General features: G+C 61.9%; 6 protein-coding genes across 6 annotated transcripts; 3 read left to right on the top strand and 3 right to left on the bottom strand.

Moving 5' to 3' along the window:
- Nucleotides 1-235: 235 nt before the first annotated feature.
- Nucleotides 236-7525, top strand: RHTO_03271 (microtubule associated protein; the record flags this gene model as incomplete). Its single annotated transcript, XM_016416942.1, has 15 exons — nt 236-301; nt 398-603; nt 675-729; nt 789-866; nt 927-1006; nt 1064-1416; nt 1469-2790; nt 2845-3247; nt 3307-5027; nt 5080-6230; nt 6287-6386; nt 6445-6981; nt 7039-7103; nt 7165-7289; nt 7356-7525. The coding sequence occupies 15 exons, from the start codon at nt 236-238 to the stop codon at nt 7523-7525; spliced, it is 6432 nt and encodes a 2143-aa protein (XP_016276661.1).
- Nucleotides 7526-7771: 246 nt separating this feature from the next.
- RHTO_03270 (TEA/ATTS family protein, transcription factor AbaA) lies at nt 7772-9227 on the bottom strand (the record flags this gene model as incomplete). Its single annotated transcript, XM_016416941.1, has 3 exons — nt 7772-8562; nt 8626-8802; nt 8864-9227. The coding sequence occupies 3 exons, from the start codon at nt 9225-9227 to the stop codon at nt 7772-7774; spliced, it is 1332 nt and encodes a 443-aa protein (XP_016276660.1).
- A 247-nt stretch (nt 9228-9474) lies between these two features.
- On the bottom strand, nt 9475-10647 carry RHTO_03269 (protein mago nashi; the record flags this gene model as incomplete). Its single annotated transcript, XM_016416940.1, has 7 exons — nt 9475-9483; nt 9595-9639; nt 9768-9857; nt 9965-10052; nt 10168-10231; nt 10379-10410; nt 10532-10647. 7 exons carry the CDS (start codon nt 10645-10647, stop codon nt 9475-9477), a joined length of 444 nt encoding a protein of 147 aa, XP_016276659.1.
- A 744-nt stretch (nt 10648-11391) lies between these two features.
- On the top strand, nt 11392-15234 carry RHTO_03268 (potassium:hydrogen antiporter; the record flags this gene model as incomplete). The annotated part of the gene is made up of 13 exons (XM_016416939.1): nt 11392-11431; nt 11504-11627; nt 11711-11850; nt 11915-11999; nt 12058-12267; nt 12330-12375; nt 12433-12472; nt 12532-12784; nt 12846-12968; nt 13085-13199; nt 13279-13327; nt 13406-13502; nt 13563-15234. 13 exons carry the CDS (start codon nt 11392-11394, stop codon nt 15232-15234), a joined length of 2994 nt encoding a protein of 997 aa, XP_016276658.1.
- Nucleotides 15235-15557: 323 nt separating this feature from the next.
- Nucleotides 15558-17286, top strand: RHTO_03267 (protein phosphatase; the record flags this gene model as incomplete). Its single annotated transcript, XM_016416938.1, has 6 exons — nt 15558-16011; nt 16122-16174; nt 16231-16375; nt 16446-16506; nt 16607-16933; nt 16998-17286. The coding sequence occupies 6 exons, from the start codon at nt 15558-15560 to the stop codon at nt 17284-17286; spliced, it is 1329 nt and encodes a 442-aa protein (XP_016276657.1).
- A 270-nt stretch (nt 17287-17556) lies between these two features.
- On the bottom strand, nt 17557-19147 carry RHTO_03266 (GPR1/FUN34/yaaH family membrane protein; the record flags this gene model as incomplete). Its single annotated transcript, XM_016416937.1, has 10 exons — nt 17557-17643; nt 17714-17725; nt 17818-17864; nt 18046-18132; nt 18212-18328; nt 18492-18573; nt 18647-18735; nt 18813-18888; nt 18951-18999; nt 19059-19147. 10 exons carry the CDS (start codon nt 19145-19147, stop codon nt 17557-17559), a joined length of 735 nt encoding a protein of 244 aa, XP_016276656.1.
- Between the last annotated feature and the right edge of the window lie 103 nt (nt 19148-19250).

The raw sequence follows: 19250 nt of genomic DNA, 5'->3' as shown, positions 1-19250 counted from the left end.
TGCGTTTGTGGGCGACGGAGAGAGTAGAGACGGGGTGCAATCCATTCGCGGCGCACCACTCAATCTTGATCTGTGCACTTCGGCCATACTGCTGTCGTACAATTACAAGAGCCCTGCGCGAAGCTAAGAGAGGGGTGGTCGACTTCGTCCGTCTCCTTCAACCAACTCGCGCTACTTGCTCCTGCTCGCGTCAAAGCGCGTCGACTAGTCCTCGCCCGGTCACTGTACGGTCACGATGGAGGGTGCGCCGGCAGACGACAATTTTGACGCGCTCCCGCTCGAGGACAGGTTGACGCACAAGGTGAGGAGCGATGAGAACAACATGCGCGAGGGCGGCTTGAGGAGCGCTGGTGGCCGGTTCAACGGCGACTGACACTCTCTGAATGCTCGAACGCAGGTCTGGAAAGCCCGCCTGTCCGCCTACACCGCCGTCGCCTCACTCGCCTCGAAGACACTCGACGACTCTGACCCCTTCTTCCGCGAGCGATTCATCTCGGGACCTTCATTGCGTGACTGGGTGCGGGATGCGAACGCTGTGGCGCAGGAGAAGGGCGTCGAAGCGGCTTGTGCGGTCGTCGAGTTCGGCGGGAAGGCGTTGGCAAGGTGCGTCCCGACACTCGTACATCTCGCTCAGTCCGCCAGACTTAGGTGCTGACGGATTCGTACTGCCACAGAACACGAGGAGATGTTGTCCCGAGCGTCGTCGAGAAGTGTCTGGGGTCCGCAAGGGTACGTCGGCCGTCCTCGCACGTCCTGCTCTCGCTTGCTGAATTCGACTTGCTCTTCAGGCCAATACCCGCACGAAGGCGATAGAACTGTGTCTGCTCTACGTTGAGGCGGAGGAGGACTTGGCGGAGGGAGTTATCGTGCGCCCACGCGTCCTCATTCAGTTTCTGCCCGGAACCAACGCTTCGCTGTACCTGCAGGCCGACATTGTCCCTGGACTCGACGCGAAGCAGCCCAAGGTTGTCGCAGGAAGCGTCATGGTGCTGAAGGTGGTCGCTCGGTGCGCAAGAATCGCTTTCTGGCCTATCCCGACCCGCTCACATCCGTTCTTGTGCAGTTGCTTCGGTCCGAAGACCGCCAACTTCAAGCCGATCCTCAAGACACTTCCCAAGATCTTCGCTCACGCCGACAAGACCGTCCGATCTGAAGGCCAACTCCTCTGCCTCGCACTACATTCCTACCTCGGACCCGCGCTCACGCCTCATCTCGGCGAGCTCAAGCCCGTTCAGCAGAAGGAGCTGGGCGAGGCGTTTGAGGCGGCGGACCGGGGAGAGAAGGGTGACGAGTGGGGTTTCGGAAAGATCCGCCCGTCGCGGTTCACGGTCACGCAGAAGAAGGAGTTGGCCGTGCAGGAGGCACAGGGTCAGCTTGAAGGCGGTGACGATGCTGGTGCAGCAGACGGCGGCCATGGTGCGTGTTCGCTCGCTTAGAACGCAGACCACGCTGATCTCGCTTTCAGCAGATGCTATGGAGGAAGCCGCCGCGCCTCCCGACGTTTTCGACCTCTCCGACCCGATTCCTGTCCTCTCCCGCCTTCCCGCCGACTTCTACTCGAACCTGTCCTCGTCGAAATGGAAGGATCGGAAAGAGCTCGCCCTCGAACCCCTCCTCGCGACCCTCTCTTCCTCGCCTCGCTACGAAACCGACAACTACGCCGACCTCGTCTCCGCCCTCGCTGGCCGAATGACCGACGCGAACGTTCTTTGCGTCATGCTTGCCGCGCAGTGCATCGAGAAGCTCGCGAAGGGCTTGAGGGGAGACTTTGCGCGGTACAAGGGGACGGTGACGAGCCCGATCCTTGCGCGGACGAAGGAAAAGAAGCAGAATGTGCTCGAGGCACTCGGCGCGGCACTCGACGCCGTCTATTCGAGCTCGTCAATTGGCGACTTTACGGAAGACGTCGCGACTTTCGCCAAGGACAAGAACCCGTCCGTTAAGGCTTCGACGCTCTCGTTCTACACGCGCTGCCTCGCCTCAACGCCTTCGCCGCCGCCGAAGAATGACCTTCCTCAGCTCATCGAGGTCTTCAAGAAGGCGCTCGAGGACTCGGATGCGGGTGTGCGTGCAGCTGCTGCGGACGCTCTCGGCACGCTGATGAAGGTGATCGGCGACCGAGCATTCAACGCCTTGATCGGCGAGATGGACCCGTTGCGGAAGGAGAAGGTGAACGAGGCGGCGGAAAAGGCGGTGACGAAGTGCAGGAACGGCGTAGGAGCGGGCGGAGGAGGGTCAGCGCCGACTCGATCGGCGCCTTCAGCTGCTGCTGTGCTACCAAAGCCGAAGACTCAGCCTCGACCAGCACGGCCTTCCGACAAGGAGAACGCCCCGCCTGCACGACCTGCACCTGCGGCTACTTCCTCCTTCGATGACGCACCGCCTACGCCCGCCAAGCCACCCGTTCGTGGACTTCCCGCCCATCTCATGGCGAAGAAGCCGCCCGCCGCCTCTGCTCCGTCCGCGCCGTCCGCTTCTGCGCCCCCAGCAAAGAAGCCTGCACCGTCTCGCCCTGCACCCGCCGCCGCGCCCGCCGCTTCTTCATCAAAAGCGTCCGAACCGCTGCGGTACAAGCACTCGCAAGAGGCTGCCGAATCGCTCATCGACTCGGGAGACGTCATCCCTGCCGAGCTTGTCGCCCAACTCAACGACTCGAACTGGAAGCAGCGGCTCGAGGGGATGGAAAAGCTATCGGAATGGGCGAAGCTGGATGGACGAGACGCGGATTCGGAGGTGGTCGTGCGGTACCTCGTCGGGAAGAAGCCCGGACCGAAAGAGTCGAACTTCCAGGTGCGATCCGTGTTTCTCTGCTTTCTGACTCTCGCTCATTCTTCGCCCGCACAGGTCGCCGGCAAGGTTTTTGCCCTCCTCCAGCAACTCGCCGCCGACTCGCCAACGTGGACCAAGGCTTGCTCGGCCGTTTCGATCCCGCTTCTCTGCGACAAGCTCGGCGACATCAAGCTGAAGAAGCCAGCGTCCGACGCACTCGTCGCCTTTGCTGAGAAGTCGAGTCTCGGCTTCGTGCTTTCGCAGGCCTACGAGCCGATGTCGAAGCAGAAGGCGCCAAAAACGCTTGCCGAGTCCTATATCTTCGTCGAGCAGGCTCTCCGCGACTTCGGTCTTGCTGGCGGGCTCGCCGTGCGCGACTTGATTGAGTTCCTCAAGGTCGGGCTCAAGCACTCGAACGCCGCTGTCCGCACCAGCGCGACCAAGGCGCTCGTCACGCTGCGCCTGTTCGTGGGACCCGGTGAGTACAATCTCACACTCGTCTTTCTCGCCCACCTCGCCTGACGCTTTATCTTGTAGACATCGTCAACTTCCTGTCCGACTTGACGCCGCAGCTGCTGTCGACGATCGAATCCGAGTTCGAGAAGGCGGCCAGCGAGCAGCCTCCCGCTCCGACCCGCTTTGGCGCCGATACCGTCGCACCACCTGCACCGGCGGGCGGCGCTGCTGCTACGAGCGGGAAGAACCAGTCTTCCGCCCCGGAAATCGACCCGATGGACGAACTCTTCCCGCGAGTCGACTTCGATCGGCTCGTCTCGTCTGCGCAGGTTCAGGCCTGCAACGACGCGAATTGGAAGGTGCGCAAGGAGGCGCTCGAGGGCATCCGCGACATACTCGAGGCGAACAAGCGCCTCAAGCCGTCCGGTCTTCCCGAACTGGGCACGCCTCTGAAGATGCGAATTACCGACGCCAACAAGATCATCCAGCTTCTCGCCCTCGACACCGTGTCCCGTCTCGCGACCGGCATGGGCAAGCCCTTCGGCGAGAAGCTCGCTCGGACGTTTGCTGGGCCCGTCGCGCAGGTTCTCGCCGACCAGAAGGCAAACATCCGAGCGGCAGGCATCTCCACCTTGACGGCAATGGCAGATGCGTCCGGCTTGGAACCGCTCGTCGGCCAGTTCGACAAGCCTCTCGAGGCGAACAACCCGGTGCAGCGGAAGGAGCTTCTCGGTTGGCTCGACCAGCGACTGCAGGACCAGGATGCAATCGCCGCCCACCTTGACATTGGTGTTCTCGCTCCAGGTATTCTCGCATGCCTCGAGGACCGGCAGGCGGACGTCAGAAAGTCCGCGACGAGTGTCCTCCCCGTCGTCATCGCCAAGGCTGGCTACGGCACGGTCATGGACGCTGTCTCGAAACTTAAGCCGGCATCGCGCTCGACCGTCCTGCCCATCGTCGAGAACGCTCGTAGCGCCGCATCGTCGCTCGGCTCGGCGCCAGCGTCTGCTCCCGCGGCGCCGCCCGCTCGACCCGCTGCTCCAGCCGCCCGACAGGCAGCACCACCTGCACGACTCTCCGACCCGCCTACGGCTCCGGCGGCGCCAAGTGCACCGCAGCCGCGTCTTCCTGCCGGCCTCTCTCGACCCACGGCGAAGCCGCTTCGAACCGCCGCCGCTCCCCCTGCCGAAGAGCATGCACCCGCCGCCGTCCCGACGCGCCTTGGTCAACCTCGTCCGCGACCATCAATTGGTGGACTGCGAGCGGCAGCCTCCGCCTCTTCCTCCAGACCAGCTTCGACGGTGTCGACCTCTTCCGCCGCAAGCGTCAAGGAACCGCCTTTCCGCAGCTCTGACCCGAATCCGAAGCTGCTGCGACACAAGAAGGAAACTGGCTCGATGCGCTGGGTCGTCGAGGGAACGCCTCGTCCCGACCAGGTCGACTGGCTCGCCGGCCAGATGGCGCCGCAGGTCTCGGCCTCGCTTCACGCTCAGCTCTTCAGCACCGATCATTCCGCCGAGCGCGACTACATCGCGGCTCTCGGCACAATCGACGAGTGTGCACGGGATCCGGCAGCAGCGGGAGAGGCGGTCGACCTCGATGAGGAGGAGATGCGGGCGCGGCTGATCGCCAACTTCGACCTTGTCGTCAAATACATCACGCTCCGCATCGGAATGACGAGTACGACCATCACAGTCAAGTGCCTCGACGTTATCGAGCACTCGATACCCGTGCTCAGCGCCGCCGGCTACAAGGCTTCCGACTACGAAGTGTACCCGCTCCTCGTTAGCCTCATCAACAAGGTAAGTTCCGACTCGTCTACTCTTGTTAACTATCTGACTCGGCATCCTGCAGGTCGGCGATGGCAAGGAGATCATTCGACAGCGTGTCCGCGGCATTTTCAAGGCAGTCTGCTCGATCTACCCCTTCAGCAAGGTCTTTTCGACAATCCTTGAAGTCGGCCTCGAGAACAAGAATGCGCGCGTGCGGAGCGAGTGCATCGACGAGCTCGGTCAGTTGTACTCTCGTCACGGCGTCGGCGTCCACCCGATCTCGCAAGCCCTCCCGAAGATCGCCTCCTTCATCGGCAAGCCCGACGCGACAGGTCGAACTGCCGCCCTGCATGCCATCGGCGCCGTCTATACCCTCGTCGGCCCCGACGCGACTTGGAAGGCTGTTGGGCAGCTCCCGCCCAAAGACCGATCGATGCTTGAGGAGCGCCTCAAGCGTACGGCGTCAGGCGCCGTTCCCCCGGCACCCGCTCGTCAACCTGCCGCCGCCGACCGACCCGGGACGCCGAGTGGCTTGCGGCCGCCAACCAGCCGGCTCGCGCCGCCCTCGTCACCGTCGCCTGCGAACGGCTTGTCGGCGTCGCAAGGCCGGGGTGGCATTCCCCGCCCAGCCGGCGTCCCCTCCCGACTCGCTCGTCCCGCTAGTGCAGCCGAAGGGTCGACGCCCCGGAAGATGATGCCGCCGCCGACGTCCCGCTTCGGCGCATCCGCTCAGACGGCGTCGCGACCGGCGTCTTCAGCGTCTTCCGCACAGTTCACCGAGGACGACTTGGCTGCCGAGACGGTTTCGGATCTTTCGATGCTCCTCGAAGCGCTCGATACGGATGACTTTGGCGAATGCGCCGACGTGCTCAAGTCGATCACGCGCGAAATCACCTCGAACGCGGAGAACGTCCTCCTGCACGCCGACGCCCTCATCGACGCCGTCACGGCCAAGATGGAGCTCGGCTTCACCGGTCTGTCTGCCGCCACTTCGCCTGTGCAGCTGCGCCTCTGCAAGCACCTCATGCAGGTCCTCTCCGCCTTCTTCGACAAGCGCACGCTGTCGCAGCAAGTCTCCCGCCTTCCGCTCACCGGTCTCCTCGCCGACCTGACCGGTCGCCTGCTCGACACGGCCGACAATCCCGTCAGTGAGCCGATACAGAGCCTGTCCAAGGTTCTCAACATGGTCCTCATCCGCATCTTCCACAATGCGGACCAGAACGTTTGCTTTGGGTAAGCACCCAGTCGACTTTCTAGCATCCTGCGCCGCGCTAACATTGTCCTTGCAGCGCCCTCTTGACGGTCCTGCAAGACGCCACGGTCGACCTGCGCGACCTGCGCGGCGAAGAGCTGGCGGACCGGGCAAAGTACGCCGAGCTCGTCATGAAGGTGCGTCTCCGCAGTGGCTCCGCTCGCACGCCCTGCGCTGACCAGTCTCCCGTCGCAGTGCCTCTGGAAGGTCTCGAAGACCGTCAAGGAGAGTCTCGAGAACCGCAATTTGCTCGCGCCTCGCCTTCTCAGCGACATCAACCAGTTCCTCATGACGATCCCGCCTGCCGAGTGGCGCCGGCGAGCAACAGACAACATCCCTCTCGCCGACATGCCGCTGCGAACAGTCAAGACGATCTTGCAGCAGGTCGTTTCGGTGCTCAAGGGCAAGGTCTTTGACGAGCTTGGCGAGGTCGACCAGGCGGAAAACTCGTTCGTCTACCAGTATCTGCACCGCCTCGCGAACCAGCCATCCGGCTCCGACACCAACGGCCGGCCATCGTCGTCCGCCTTGAGCCGCCAGACCTCGTCCGCCTCGCTCGGTTCGCAGCGGCGAGAAGAGCCCGCGAAGAGCTCTCCAGCCGAGTCGCCCCCTCGCACGACTGCTCGCCCAGCCCCTCCGCCCGTCACCTCGCCTGGCGGAAGCGACATCGCCGTCAACCAGCGTCTCAAGGAGATTTTCGACATGATTGGCGATCCAAACAATTCGCGGGCGGTGCGTTACCTTCACGGACAACCTGGGCTCGTTGTACTGACGCTTTTCGCCGTGCAGGGTATCGCGGCGCTCTACGAGTTCCAGAAGGAGCATCCCGAAGCTGCGCCTCGCATCGCGACCTGGTGCGTCCAGTTGCTCACCGCCTCTTGTGCTTGAGTCGTGCTCAGCATCTTCCGCTTCCAGGATGGCCGGCACGGGGAGCTACTTCCAGACCTACCTGAAGCGCGCCCTCGCCAACCTCGAGGCAGCCGACCGCGAGCGCGGTGTCGAGACGCCTGCATCGCCGACGTCTGCATCGAGCAGTACATGTCCGTCCATGATCTCCTGTCCACGCTCCAATGCGCCGCAGTCGCTAATGCTGATCTCGCAAATAGCAGCCACCCGCCCCTCGTCCCGCCCGACCTCTTCCGCCTCTGCCGCTCCTGGCACACCCACCCGCTCATCTCGCCTCTCACTCGGCCCTAACGCCACCTCGTCGACTCCTCAACAGTCCGCACGGTTGCAAGAGCTGCACTCTGTCTTCGGTTTCGGGCAAAAGGAGTAGACTCGCTCATTCGTTCTTTCTCGACTCGCTGTTGTACCTATAGTCACCTCTTTCTTCCTCCTCTCTCGTCGTTGGAGGATAGCGATGCCAATGAAGCTCTTTCTCGCGAGCAAACACGTCCTCGTCGAGTCGCTGACCTTCCTAACCTCTCCTCGCGCTCGACTCGTGCTCTTCCGCTCGTTACGGTAAGCAGGCTCCATTCTGCGAGGGTAAACCGACATCAAGCGTGTGCACCGGCACCGCTCGCTACATGCCCGCTACCTCTTTCCTCGCCTTCTCAAACGCCTTCCTAACCCAAGCCAAATCCAGCGGTCCCACTCCATTCCGCTTCCCAAACTCCTCCAGGAAGAGTTCAAACGTGCTGTTATCGAGCGAGAAGAAGTCGACGAGGTCGGAGGAGGTGGAGAGGCCGGAGTTGAGGAGGGCGTGGACGAGGGAGGAGGGGTCGCGATTTGGAGAGGTGGCGGAAAGGAGGGAGGTCAGGAGAGGCGCGATAAATGCCGCAGTAGGCGGAGAAATGGTCGGGCTAAGTTCTGGCTGCGGAATCGAGAAAGTCGACGCGAGCACGCTCGGAGGCGGAAAGAGGCTGTACGAGGACGAGGGGTACGAAGCGGGCATAGAGGGGACGAAGAAGCTCGAGCCAAAGAGTGTGCCCGGCGTGAAGCGGCGTGAGTCGCTGGCAAGGAGTGGAAACGGCCTGGGCTTGAAGTGTCTCGTAGCCGCCTCGTCGTCCTCCTTAACGCGCTTACGAGAAGTCGAGGATGAAGATGCGGCAGTCGTATCATCGCTGTACGGCTTGCGATGGCTCGGCTTCTTGTGCTGCGATGGTGCGGCTGACGAGGTCGAAGAGTTGGTCGACTTCGAGTGTTTTTTGCGTTTCACGGGTGGCGGCAACTCCCGGCTCGTCTCGTCGTCGTCCCTCGCTTTCGAAAGCTTCGGCTTGGTACGTGGAAAGAGGTCGGGGCCGAGAAAGGTGGTCCACTCGCGCCCGCGCAGGTCGTTGCGACTGACCGTAGCGCCGCGAAGTTTGGCAATCTCTGTGTCGAGCAACCGTCGTCGTCAGCGCAGCACGACAGTAAAGCTTAAAGGACTCGGCGCACCGGTCAAGTCGTCCTTGGCTGCTTTGATGAGTGCCTGGAGGCGGTAGCACACCTGGAAGCGGTCGCGGGCGATACCTGTCCTTCGACGGATGAACTCTCCGATCAGACCGTTGCGACCGTACGAAGCGCCTTGGACTGTATAGTGTCGCCTGCCGAGGTTCGGGAGCTTGTATGCGGCTGCAGGAAGCGAAAAGGACGTAAGGAACAAGTTGTTCAGGCGCTCAGAGAGTTGCCGCACCTTCCCTGAGCAGAGCAGTCGTCTCGTCGTTCCAAAGGTCCGTCTCCCTCAAGCCACCAGCTTCCGACCCGCGCTCTAGCATGCCCTCCTCCTCCGAATCCTCCTCGTCCTGCGAATCCGAGTCCCCGTCGCCGCCGTAACTAGGATCTCCCACGCTGCTGTTCCCCGAATCACTAGACGCGGCCTTCTCATCATGGTCTTCCTCTCTCGAACTGCAGCTCGAAAGCGGCGAGCTCCCCAAGTCCGCGGATTGCTTCGGATCAGCAGGAGGCGGCGAGGAACGCGTGAGAGTCGGGCGGGGCATAGAAGCGGGCGTGGGCGGGGCAGGCGTGTGAGTAGCGTCCTTGGTGGGAGGCTCAGCCATGACACGCGCGAGAGAGTGGGAGCGAAGTGAGAGGGAGGAGGAAGAGAGGGAGGGAGGGTGAGCGGTGTGGAGGTACCGCTGGTTCGAGCGCTGCGAGCCTTCCGAGCGATACGAGTAGCTTCAAAGCGTCGCTGATACTCTCGGTCTCGTCCGGAAAGCGAGAGGGAGTCGGGAAACGACAGGTATTTTTGCACAAACAGAGACCCCGACGTCCTTCGTCCCGTCCTCGCCCACGAGCCTGGTCGAACTAGTATGTCTGTTGCGCACGTAGCAGTGAGATGCGTCAGTCATGCTTCCGTACGCGGCGAGTGATGCGGAAACGGGAGGAAAGGGAAGGGAGGGAAGGGAGAAGGAGGGGGAAACGCACGGGCTTGATGTGGAAGTGCAGCGAGATGAGCGAGTAGACGAAGATCTGCAGCAATGCATCCCGTGTGTGAATAACGTAGCCGGGGGTGTGTAGCCGGTCTGGTCCGCGCCTTGAGCGCAAGTCCAACCAGCGAACTCCCGCAAACCGCCACCAACACGAGAAAACAAGCGCACCTTCAAGTCCTGAACGAGGTAGTAGAACACCCGCAGTCCCTCGGGGTCATCCGAGTTCTGCACATCAACGAGCGACCCAATCTTTGCGGTCTGCGGGGGACATCAGCGGCTTTTCGTCAAAATGCGTCCTCTTGCGAGCACTCGTCCTCCTCGAAGAATCAAGGAGGAATCGCTGGGACGAAGGGGAGCGGACGGACCTGGAAAGCGAGGTGGTAAGGTGCCATCCGGCACTCGAATTCCTGCTTGCCGATCACGCTCTTTTGAGGCCACTTCGAGTCGTCCTCCCTGTGTACATTCATACAAGCGTCAATCTCGAGCTCACCTGTTCGAAGCTCGATCCGAGGACGGGAGTCCAGGGAAAGGAGCGAGAGAAGGGAACGGGAGAAGGGAGGAGACGCACTTGGTGATCTCGCTCTCTGCCACGATCCGCTGGAACTCCTTCAGTGTCGCGTCTGACAGGTACACTGCGCGTGGAGAGTGGGGCGTGGGAGGAGAAGCGGGAAGGCGGGGTAGTAAGCGGAGCGGGCGAGGAAGCGAAGATAAAGGGAAGACGAGGTGAAGAGGGTGGTCAGCTTTCGTGATGTTGGAAGGCGAGTGGGAGCTACACGCACTTTCTCGTCGCAGGAGACCCTCATTCCGGTAGCTGCAGAGACGAAAGCAGGGTCAGTGTCGCGGCACCAAGGAGTCCAGCGAGGCCCCGCGTGCGCCCAGCGGTACCCTGAGCCATCGCAGGACCACCACGCGCGTCTGCATCGCGAACTCACTTGGTGTTGAGCGCAAACCTCAGCCTGTTTCCCGAAATCTCGAACTCGATAAACTCGTGTCCGTACGACCCGACGTGTCCGGAGTAGTAGCGCATGTAGAAAGGGTCGGTGGACATGGCGGGCGGTGGGTTCAGGCGGATGTGGAGGGTAGATGAGAGAGGGAGATGAGGGGAGGAGATGAGGAAGTGGGAAGGCGACGGCGCGTCGGAGGAAGGCTGACGAGTAGCTGGGTGGCTTTGTGGATGTCCTGCGAGCGTACAGAGCTGGTCAGCACTCGACCAGGCCGTGTACTCGCTCAGTCGCCTCGTCCTGCGGGGGTGCGGGTCGAGGACGCGGCGTTCTAACGGCGCAGCGGTGCGCTCAGGCAGCGTGGGAGTACTCCAGACGCACCTGTGTGGTGTCCTAGCCTGTCCCTGCGCTGTCCAGCCGAGTCGAGGGGTGTTGCTCTTGCTGATTTGGTCCTCGTCCCGCTTGCCCTCCTTCATCTCGCTCACCTCGCCTCACACAGCTCAGATCGAGGCGAGACTGCTAGCCGGGCGTCTGCTAGAGTCCTGGCAGACTATCGAGCAACTTCCACCGCTTCAAACTTTGTCGTCGCTTCACCAGCCGGCCCCCTCGACCTCCTCGCCGCAGATCACGCTCGTTCACCTGTCACACCCGATCTACGGGCGAACGAAGACGTGCAATCGGTCTAGCAGGCGTCTTGGACGGCACCAGGCGACCCGCGACCCCATTCACCAACGCACGACGTCCGCACGCCGCACATTCCCCTTGATTGCCCAGACTTCATTTCTCCACGGCTCCACCTCGTCCCCTTCGCCTTTGTCGACCCAGCGTGACACGAGACGACGACGAACAGCATGTCCGCGACCGTCCCAGCCGTTGCAAAGGTCACGACGAGTGCGTTCAACGTCCCGTTCCCCTCGCTCTCACGCGGATCCACGAACTGACGATGCGCCCTTTCCGCCCCAGCTATCGTTGCGGCTGCTCATGCGACGATCACGGCGACTATGCCTGCTGTGCCGAAGGCTACGGCGGCGGCGGCGTCGGTGTTCGACAAGGGCTTCGGTAGTCCCGTCAAGTTCGACTCGTCAAAGTGCGTAGACGAGACGTTGCTTCAGAGCCTGCTGTCCTACGAAACACTGTAGCTGATGCTCCCACGTTCTGTCGCCTGCGCAGCCCGCTCGTCCTCTTCATCGTCCAGGCTTTCATCATCGTCGCCCTCTCGCGCCTCCTCCACTTCTTCCTCCGCTACCTCCGACAGCCCAAGGTCATCGCCGAGGTCATTGCAGGCATCTTGATCGGTCCATCGGCCATGGGTGCGTTCGCGCGTCGACGCCGGTCTAGGGGAAACGCCTGATCGGTTTTGCGTACACGCGACAGGTCGAATCCCCGGATTCACGAGCACGATCTTCCCGGCGCAGAGCGTGCCGTTCATCAACCTCGTCGCCAACCTCGGTCTCGTCCTGTGCGTTCCCCTCCCACCCATCCCTCTCCACGCACGCTAAACCACTCCACGCACACAGCTTCCTCTTCCTCGTCGGCATCGAAGTGGACTTCTCCCTCTTCCGCCGAAACGCCAAACTCTCCTCCTCAATCTCGCTCGTCGGTCTCGTCGTGCCCTTCGCCCTCGGCGCAGCAATCTCGAAGGGGATCTACGAGCGCTTCATCGATGACTCGAAGGTTCACTTTGGGACTTTTCTGCTGTTTGTCGCGACAGCTATGGCGATCACGGCGTAAGTGTGCTCGCGCTTGCAGGTTCGCGGCGGGAAGTACTGACCTTGCCTCGCCTGCCCAGGTTTCCGGTTCTTGCGCGTATCTTGACGGACGAGCACCTTCTCCAGGCGAGTCTGCCATCGCTCCTCAACCTGCACTGCGACTGATGCGTTGATGCCCCGCAGAACTATGTCGGCGTCGTCGTCTTATCGGCGGGAGTTGGCAGTCAGTCTCGCTCCATTACCACAGACTTGATAGGCTTGCTCACTCCTGTTCGCGCGCAGACGACGTCGTCGGCTGGGTGCTCCTCGCGCTCGCCATCGCACTCACCAACGCCTCGACCGGCCTAATCGTCCTCTACGTCCTCCTCACCGCCATCGGATGGATCCTCCTCCTCTGGTTCGTCGCGCGCCCGATCCTCAAATACCTCGGTCGCAAGACGAGGTCGTTTGGCGAACATGGGCCGAGTCAGAGCATGACTGCTTTCACGCTGTTCTTGGTGTTGACGAGCGCGTGGATTACCGATCGGATTGGGATGTGCGTCGCTTTTCCCTCCCACCCCCTTTCTCCGGTTCAAGCTGACGGAGTGTGCGAGCAGCCATGCCATCTTCGGAGCGTTCCTCGTCGGACTTGTCGTGCCCAAGGAGATTCGCGGCCCGCTTACGGAGAAGATCGAGGACCTCGTCACTGTCCTGTTCTTGCCGCTCTACTTTGCCTTGTCGTGCGTCCCATCCTTCCATATTCTTCTGCCCAGCGCAGAACCGTTGCTCATTCCGCCCTTCACGTCTCAACTCCCTTCCCGCACCCGCATGCTCAACCCAAATGCTCGTTTAACAGCGGCTTGAAGACCGACCTCGGCCTCCTCAAAGACGGCAGCATTTGGGGCTGGACCTTCGCCGTCATCATCGTTGCGTTCCTGTCAAAGTTCTTGTCGTGCGGATTGGTGGCAAAGGTGCGCTCTCCACTTTCCTCTCTGCTTGAGGCTCTCGAGACCGTCAAGAGGTGATAGCTGATGGACAGAGCGTGCGCAGGGCTTTGGACTGGATTGGAGGGAAAGTGGAGCGGTGGGGAGCTTGATGGGTGCGTACCACTTCGACCGTTCCGTTGCTCACTCGAAGCCTCGACATTAGCTGATAGGCGTCGTCCATGTACGCACAGCCTGCAAGGGACTTGTCGAGCTGATCGTCCTCAACGTCGGCCTCAACGCTGGTATCCTCAACCCGCCAGTCTTTGCGATGTTTGTCGTCATGGCTCTGTGCGTCCCGCTTCACCTCTTCCGGCGTCTCGAGCTCGAGCTGACATGCCCGTTACACAGCGTCACCACCTTCGCCACCACGCCTCTCACGCTCGCTTTCTACCCCGTCTGGTACCGCATCAAGTCGGCCCGCGAGCGACGCGGCCTCCCTTCTACGCCGACCGACGAGGCCTCGGCCTCGACGTTTGGCGACGAGAAACCCCGCTCGAGGTTTGCGGTTGTTGTCGAGCAGTTTGAGCATTTGCCGGCTGTTATGGCGTTCCTCCGACTGGTGCAGGCGCCGGCGCCGATCGAAGCGGGCACGAAGCTCGCGCTCACGTCGACAGCGAAGGACGAGAAGACCGAATCGGACACCGCGACAGTCTCGAACAGCACCCTCTCAAACCTCCTCCAGATCGCCTTCCTCCGCCTCGTCGAGCTCACCGACCGCACCTCGGCCCTCCTCCGCGCCGCCGAAAGCGAGTCGAACCTCCTCCGCTCCGACGCGCTCTCGACTGTCGTCCGAGCGTTCGCGAACGGTCTCGGCGTCAAGACTCGGTCGATGGCGCTCGCGATCGTCGCGCAGGAGGGTTACTCGCGCCAGGTCGCCGAGTTTGCGGAGGAGAGCGAGAGTGAGGTGATTGTCCTGCCTTGGGCGTTGCCAGTCGCTTCGTCCTCGCCTGCCGCCGCCCCAGCCGGCTCGACCCAACCTCAAGCTTCGACTTCGACGCAAGCAGGTGTCGCCGAGTCATGGATCCCGAACCCGCTCGAAGCCTACTTTAACGGCACCGGCTCGTCTCTCGCCTCGACCATGACCATCCAAGGCGCGGTAGGATACGCCTCTTACCTCCGCGAAGTCTACGCCGAAGCGACGTGCGACGTCGCCGTCTTCATCGACCGCTCCGACCCTGCTGCGTCGTCTGACGTCCCGACGAGCGCTGGGAAGGCGCATCTGTTCCTGGCGTTCCACGGTGGCTCAGACGACCGCCTCGCGCTCGGCTTGCTCGTCCAGCTCATCTCCGCCAACCCAGGTCACTCCGCCACTGTCATCCGTATCGAGCGCGCAGCTGAGCCGACGTATCACGATCGCGAGGTGCTTGGCGTCTCGTCGGATGAGGACGGCCTGGCGAGCAAGATTGCGACGAGGGACGACGGAGTGAGCCAGTCGGACCAGCCACTCTTTACGATACATGGCGGCGCGAATACAGGGGACACGGTCTACCCGACGCTTGCGACGGGCGCAGCTCGAGGCGTGCAGAGCGAGACGGAAGACGACGTCCTCCTCGCGCGCTTCTTCGGCTCGAACACGGACGACAGCTCGACTCGCCTTGACGCCTCAGTCCGCGACCGCATCGACTACTCGACAGTCTCGTCTTCCCAGCCTCTTCACTTCGCGCTCGCCCGCCTCGCCTCCGTCCGCGCAACTCTGCACTCGTCCACCCTCTCCTCCGGCTCGCGCATCCCGCTCGTCGTCTTCGCTGGTCGGGGACGCCGCGACGCTCCTTCGCACAAGTCGGAGCTCACTACGCTCCTCAAGGAACGCGCAGGGTCGGTCTACCGCTCGGTTGTCGCCGCTTCGGAAGTCCGCCGTGCGCTGGGAGACACTGCGACGGCGCTCGTCTTATCGAGCGAGGAGGGTCCGCTCCCAGCCGAGGAGAGGATCGTTGTCGTTCAGCGGAGCGGCAAGAGGGGACGCGTGCCGGGGACCGTCGCGTACGGAGCGGGCGAGATGGCCAAGGGTAAGGACGCCTGACCCGTCCTCGCTCGCCTCTTCGCCCCTTCCCCGCTTGTACGACTTATTCAGTGCTCTTCTGCGCTCTCGCACTTTGTCATTGTCAGTATTATCCGTTCATTGCGCGCTCGTCGCCCTCCCATCGTCGTTTTTACCTCGTTCTCCCTCGTTTCTTGCAATACCCGTCGTTTCGTTCGCCTCTTCCGCACTCGTAGCAGGCTCTATACGCCCTGTTGGACTCGTCGCGTCTCCTGGACGTCCAGCTTGCAAGCTTGCTCCTTCATCTCCTCGTCGAGCTCCTCTCCTCTTTCCGCGCTACTTCTCACCTCCCGCTGCTTCCGAGGATGCTGCGAGGGTCTCCAGCGCACAGGCTGCGTCTGATAGCGCGGCATCTCACGCCCAGCAACTTCCGCACCGCTACAGCCTCTCCGTCTCTCTGCTCGCTCTCCTCGTCCGGCCCCACCTCTCGCTCGTTCGCATCCACCGCATCGACCGCACAAGACGCACCAGCAACACCACGAAAAGGCTCATGGGTGTTCACGACAGCCGCGGCAGCGCACGGCAAGCCGCAGTGGAAACCTCGCAACAGCTCTCCTTCTCCCAAACCGCAACCAAAGAAAGTCGCGCAGGGATTGCCGGCGGATCATCCGCTTGTTGCGTGGAGGGAGGAGCAGCTGAGGGAGGGCAATGCGCCGAAGGAGCTCGGAGCGGGACACGACTTTTGGATGGTCCAAGGTGTGCCAGAGAACGAGGGGAGCGGAAGGAGCGGGACTAAGGGCGTCGTGCTGGGCGTGGCAGGTGAGTTCTGCGTCTCTCGTACACGTGCTGTGCGATCCAAGCTATTTCGGGCGGGGAAAGCTGTCGCGTCTGGTTGCAGAAGTCGCTAACTCTCTCCTCTCGTCTCGCAGACGGCGTCGGCGGCTGGGAAGAGTCTGGAGTCGACCCTTCCCACTTCTCCCAGGTGCGCTTACTTTCCCTCACGGCGCCTGTACTATGGACTGATCGCGAGTCTTGCAGGCCTTGATGTGGTTCGCACGCGAGCGAATCTCCTCTTCTCAATGGACGCTACCCGAAGAAGGCGGCAAGCGAAGTGGGGCCAGGATGAAAGAACTGCTAGACGGAGCTTACAAGGAGGTCATGGCGGAGACCGGGATTGTTGCGGGTGCGTGGGCGAGGCTTTCTCTGTCCTAGCTGAGGCAGACTCGCTGATTTAGGTACCGCACCTTGTGCAGGAAGCTCGACGGCCTGCTTGGTTGCGCTAGACGCGGAGACGGGCATGTTGCACGCGGCGAAGTGAGTCGACGGCTCGCTGTTCTCCCGGCGGAAAAGTCGTCGTTCCTTCCGGATCCTCCCATTCGGCATCACTCACGCTGACGCATCACTCGTTCTGCAGTCTCGGCGACTCTGGCTTCTACATCCTGCGCCCCGTCGACCCTTCCACCCTTCCGCCCACTCCCCCTCCCTCTCCCTCCGCCGACGGCTCCCCTTCTCCCGCCCCTCCAATCCACTACAAGCTCCACCACGCTCAAGAACCCCAAGTCTACTTCTTCAACGCCCCGCGGCAGATGTCGAAGATCCCGCAGGCCGTGCTGGACAAGGCCAAGCGCGAGGGGAAGCAGGGTGACTTGTTCCGCGCGACGGCGGACGAGGCGGATACGGTGTCGGTGCAGCTGAAGGATGGAGATATCGTCATGCTCGTCACGGACGGGTACTCGGACAAGTACGTATCGAGCCGGCGTCTCATTTCCTCCTCAACTCCCTGGCTCACTTCTTCTTCCTCGCAGCATCTGGGCCGAAGGCGAGACGGACCGCCTCGTCTCCCTCATCCGCACCAAGGTCGCCTCCTCCGCCTCCCCCTCCTCAACCGACTCCGAACTCGCCTCCGCCATCGCCCAAACAGCCGTCAACTTCGCTCGCATGGTCTCGTTCCGCAAAGACGCGTACACGCCTTTCTGCGCTGAGGCGAAGCGGTGGAAGATAAGGGGGATGGACAGGGGTGGGAAGGTGGATGACGTGACTGTCGTCGTCGCAATTGTGCGAAAGCAGGACGGGGAGGAGGAAGGGAAGCAGTAGATGCGGGCTCGCAGCGTAGACCGTATTTATTCAGCATCTCTTTTCGCATGTGTTTGGGGGTGGAAGAGTATGTTCGTGATCCGCTGTCGAGCTGAGCGCCGACGACGAGACTTGAGACGACCTCTCTCTCCTCCCGCTCCTAGCGTTCCCGAGTCTTCCGCTTCGTACAGACAGCATTTAATTCGCTCACATAGAGACCCGAGTACCAAGATAACGCAAACCGAATCCAAGAGACCCTCCTTCTTCGCCGCAGCTGTCCTCCATCTTCGTTCAGTCCCTGCGCAAGTTGATCGGCGACGGCTGGAGGAACCCAAAGGTCGCATCGCTCGTGTAAAAGCCAGCCGCGGCTCCCCAAGTCTGTGAGGGAGGAGGACAGGATTGTCAGCTCAGGTTTGAGCGAAGGCGAGCGAGAGGACGGAGGACGAACGGCACAAGCGGACTGCGGAAGGGGTAGTCGTCAGCGCGATGCATATGAAGATGTTGAATGGCACAATAGAGAGCCGAAGAAGGTATGAAGGAAGCGGTACGCACAGCGCAGAGGCCAAAGACGCCACCGACAATCCTGGCGGTGTCGCTGTCTGCAATCCGCAAGCGCGTCAGCACATGCTCATGAACATTGATGGGTCAGCGACGTTTTGGTAACAGTGTTCTGGAGAGAGGGCGCAAACCGTGCGGGACGCGAAGTGAGCAGTCGAGGGGAAGGGAGAGGAAGGGACGGCAGGAGGAAGCGAAGGAAGACGAGCCATCCGAGCAACTCACCGGCCATCTTCCAGATCGCCAACGTCATAAAGTTGAGGAAGGTGAAGACGAGGGTGGCGAGAACCGAGACGGAAGTGCGGAGGGCGCCTGAAGGAGGACGGAAGCAAGTCCTGCTCAGCCTGCAAAGCTCTACACGTCCGCAATTGTGCCTGGACGTCCCACGTACCCACACAGAAGAACCCGACAACCAGCGCCCACATTAGTAGGTAAAGACCGACGGCTTGGTTGAAGGACGGGTCGAGAGTGCCGTCGGAGCGCATGTACGCCTGCGCGACTCCGAAAGCTGGGCGGAGAAGGCGTCAGCGACATCTCCAGGGGGCCCTTGACGAGAGAAAAAGGTGGCAGGGTGGTTGAGGGGGACAAGGAGAGACGTGTGAGGAGAGCGACGCGTCGAGCAAAAAGGTGAAGAACGAGAGGGAGGGAGAATCCATCCAGGCGCAGCTCACCAGGTAGGTACAGCGCAGCGTAGGTGAAGTTGAAACTGCCGAAACTACAGAAGACCGTCGCGCCCCATGTGTTGCCGAGGAACTGTCAGGGAAGCAAGTCAGCGAAGAAGATCAAGAGCCGGAGAAGCGTTGCGAGACGGCTGATCTCTGCTCACCATCTCGACAAGTCCCACAATCGTCTGCATCAGCCCGCCGAAGAGGGCGAGGACTGGAACGACGACGTTGGGAATCTCGACACCTCGAGCTGCGAAGGCAAAGGTCGCGTTAGTCTTACGGACCTTAGCGGAGCCGAAGCAAAGGCGCGTAAGGTTGGCAACGCACCATAGAGTGTCAAGACGGAAGCCAGCCAATAGCCAGCGGCGAAAGAAACGAGACCAAGCGGAGCAGGATTGGCGACCTGATGGCGAGAAAAGCGAGTTCAGCGAGAGAGAAGGCGCTCAGAATCAAGGAGCGGCTCACCTTGCGATGATACTGCGGCAAAGCGGGCTGAGAGTAGTCGGCCGGATTGCTGGGAGGGAGGTAAAGTCAAGTTGGCAAAGCGAGGAGGAAGCGTTGTAGCCGACGCACCCTCCGGGAGTCACGGTATGCGTGAGGGGGCGTCCCTCATAGTGCTCCGTAACGTTCTTCTCGAGATCTGTGTTCGAAGCTTGCGACATCTTGGACGAGGTCTGGAGGCGGAGGAAGGAGGAGGTCGAGTTGCCTGGCGGACAGACCTGTTCTTTCGTGAGGAGAGGGAGGTTCGCGGGGCTCCTCCGGGGC

Source organism: Rhodotorula toruloides (assembly GCF_000320785.1).
Source record: "Rhodotorula toruloides NP11 unplaced genomic scaffold Scaffold2, whole genome shotgun sequence".
Classification (NCBI taxonomy): domain Eukaryota; kingdom Fungi; phylum Basidiomycota; class Microbotryomycetes; order Sporidiobolales; family Sporidiobolaceae; genus Rhodotorula; species Rhodotorula toruloides.
This window is presented reverse-complemented; position numbering and strand designations above follow the sequence as displayed.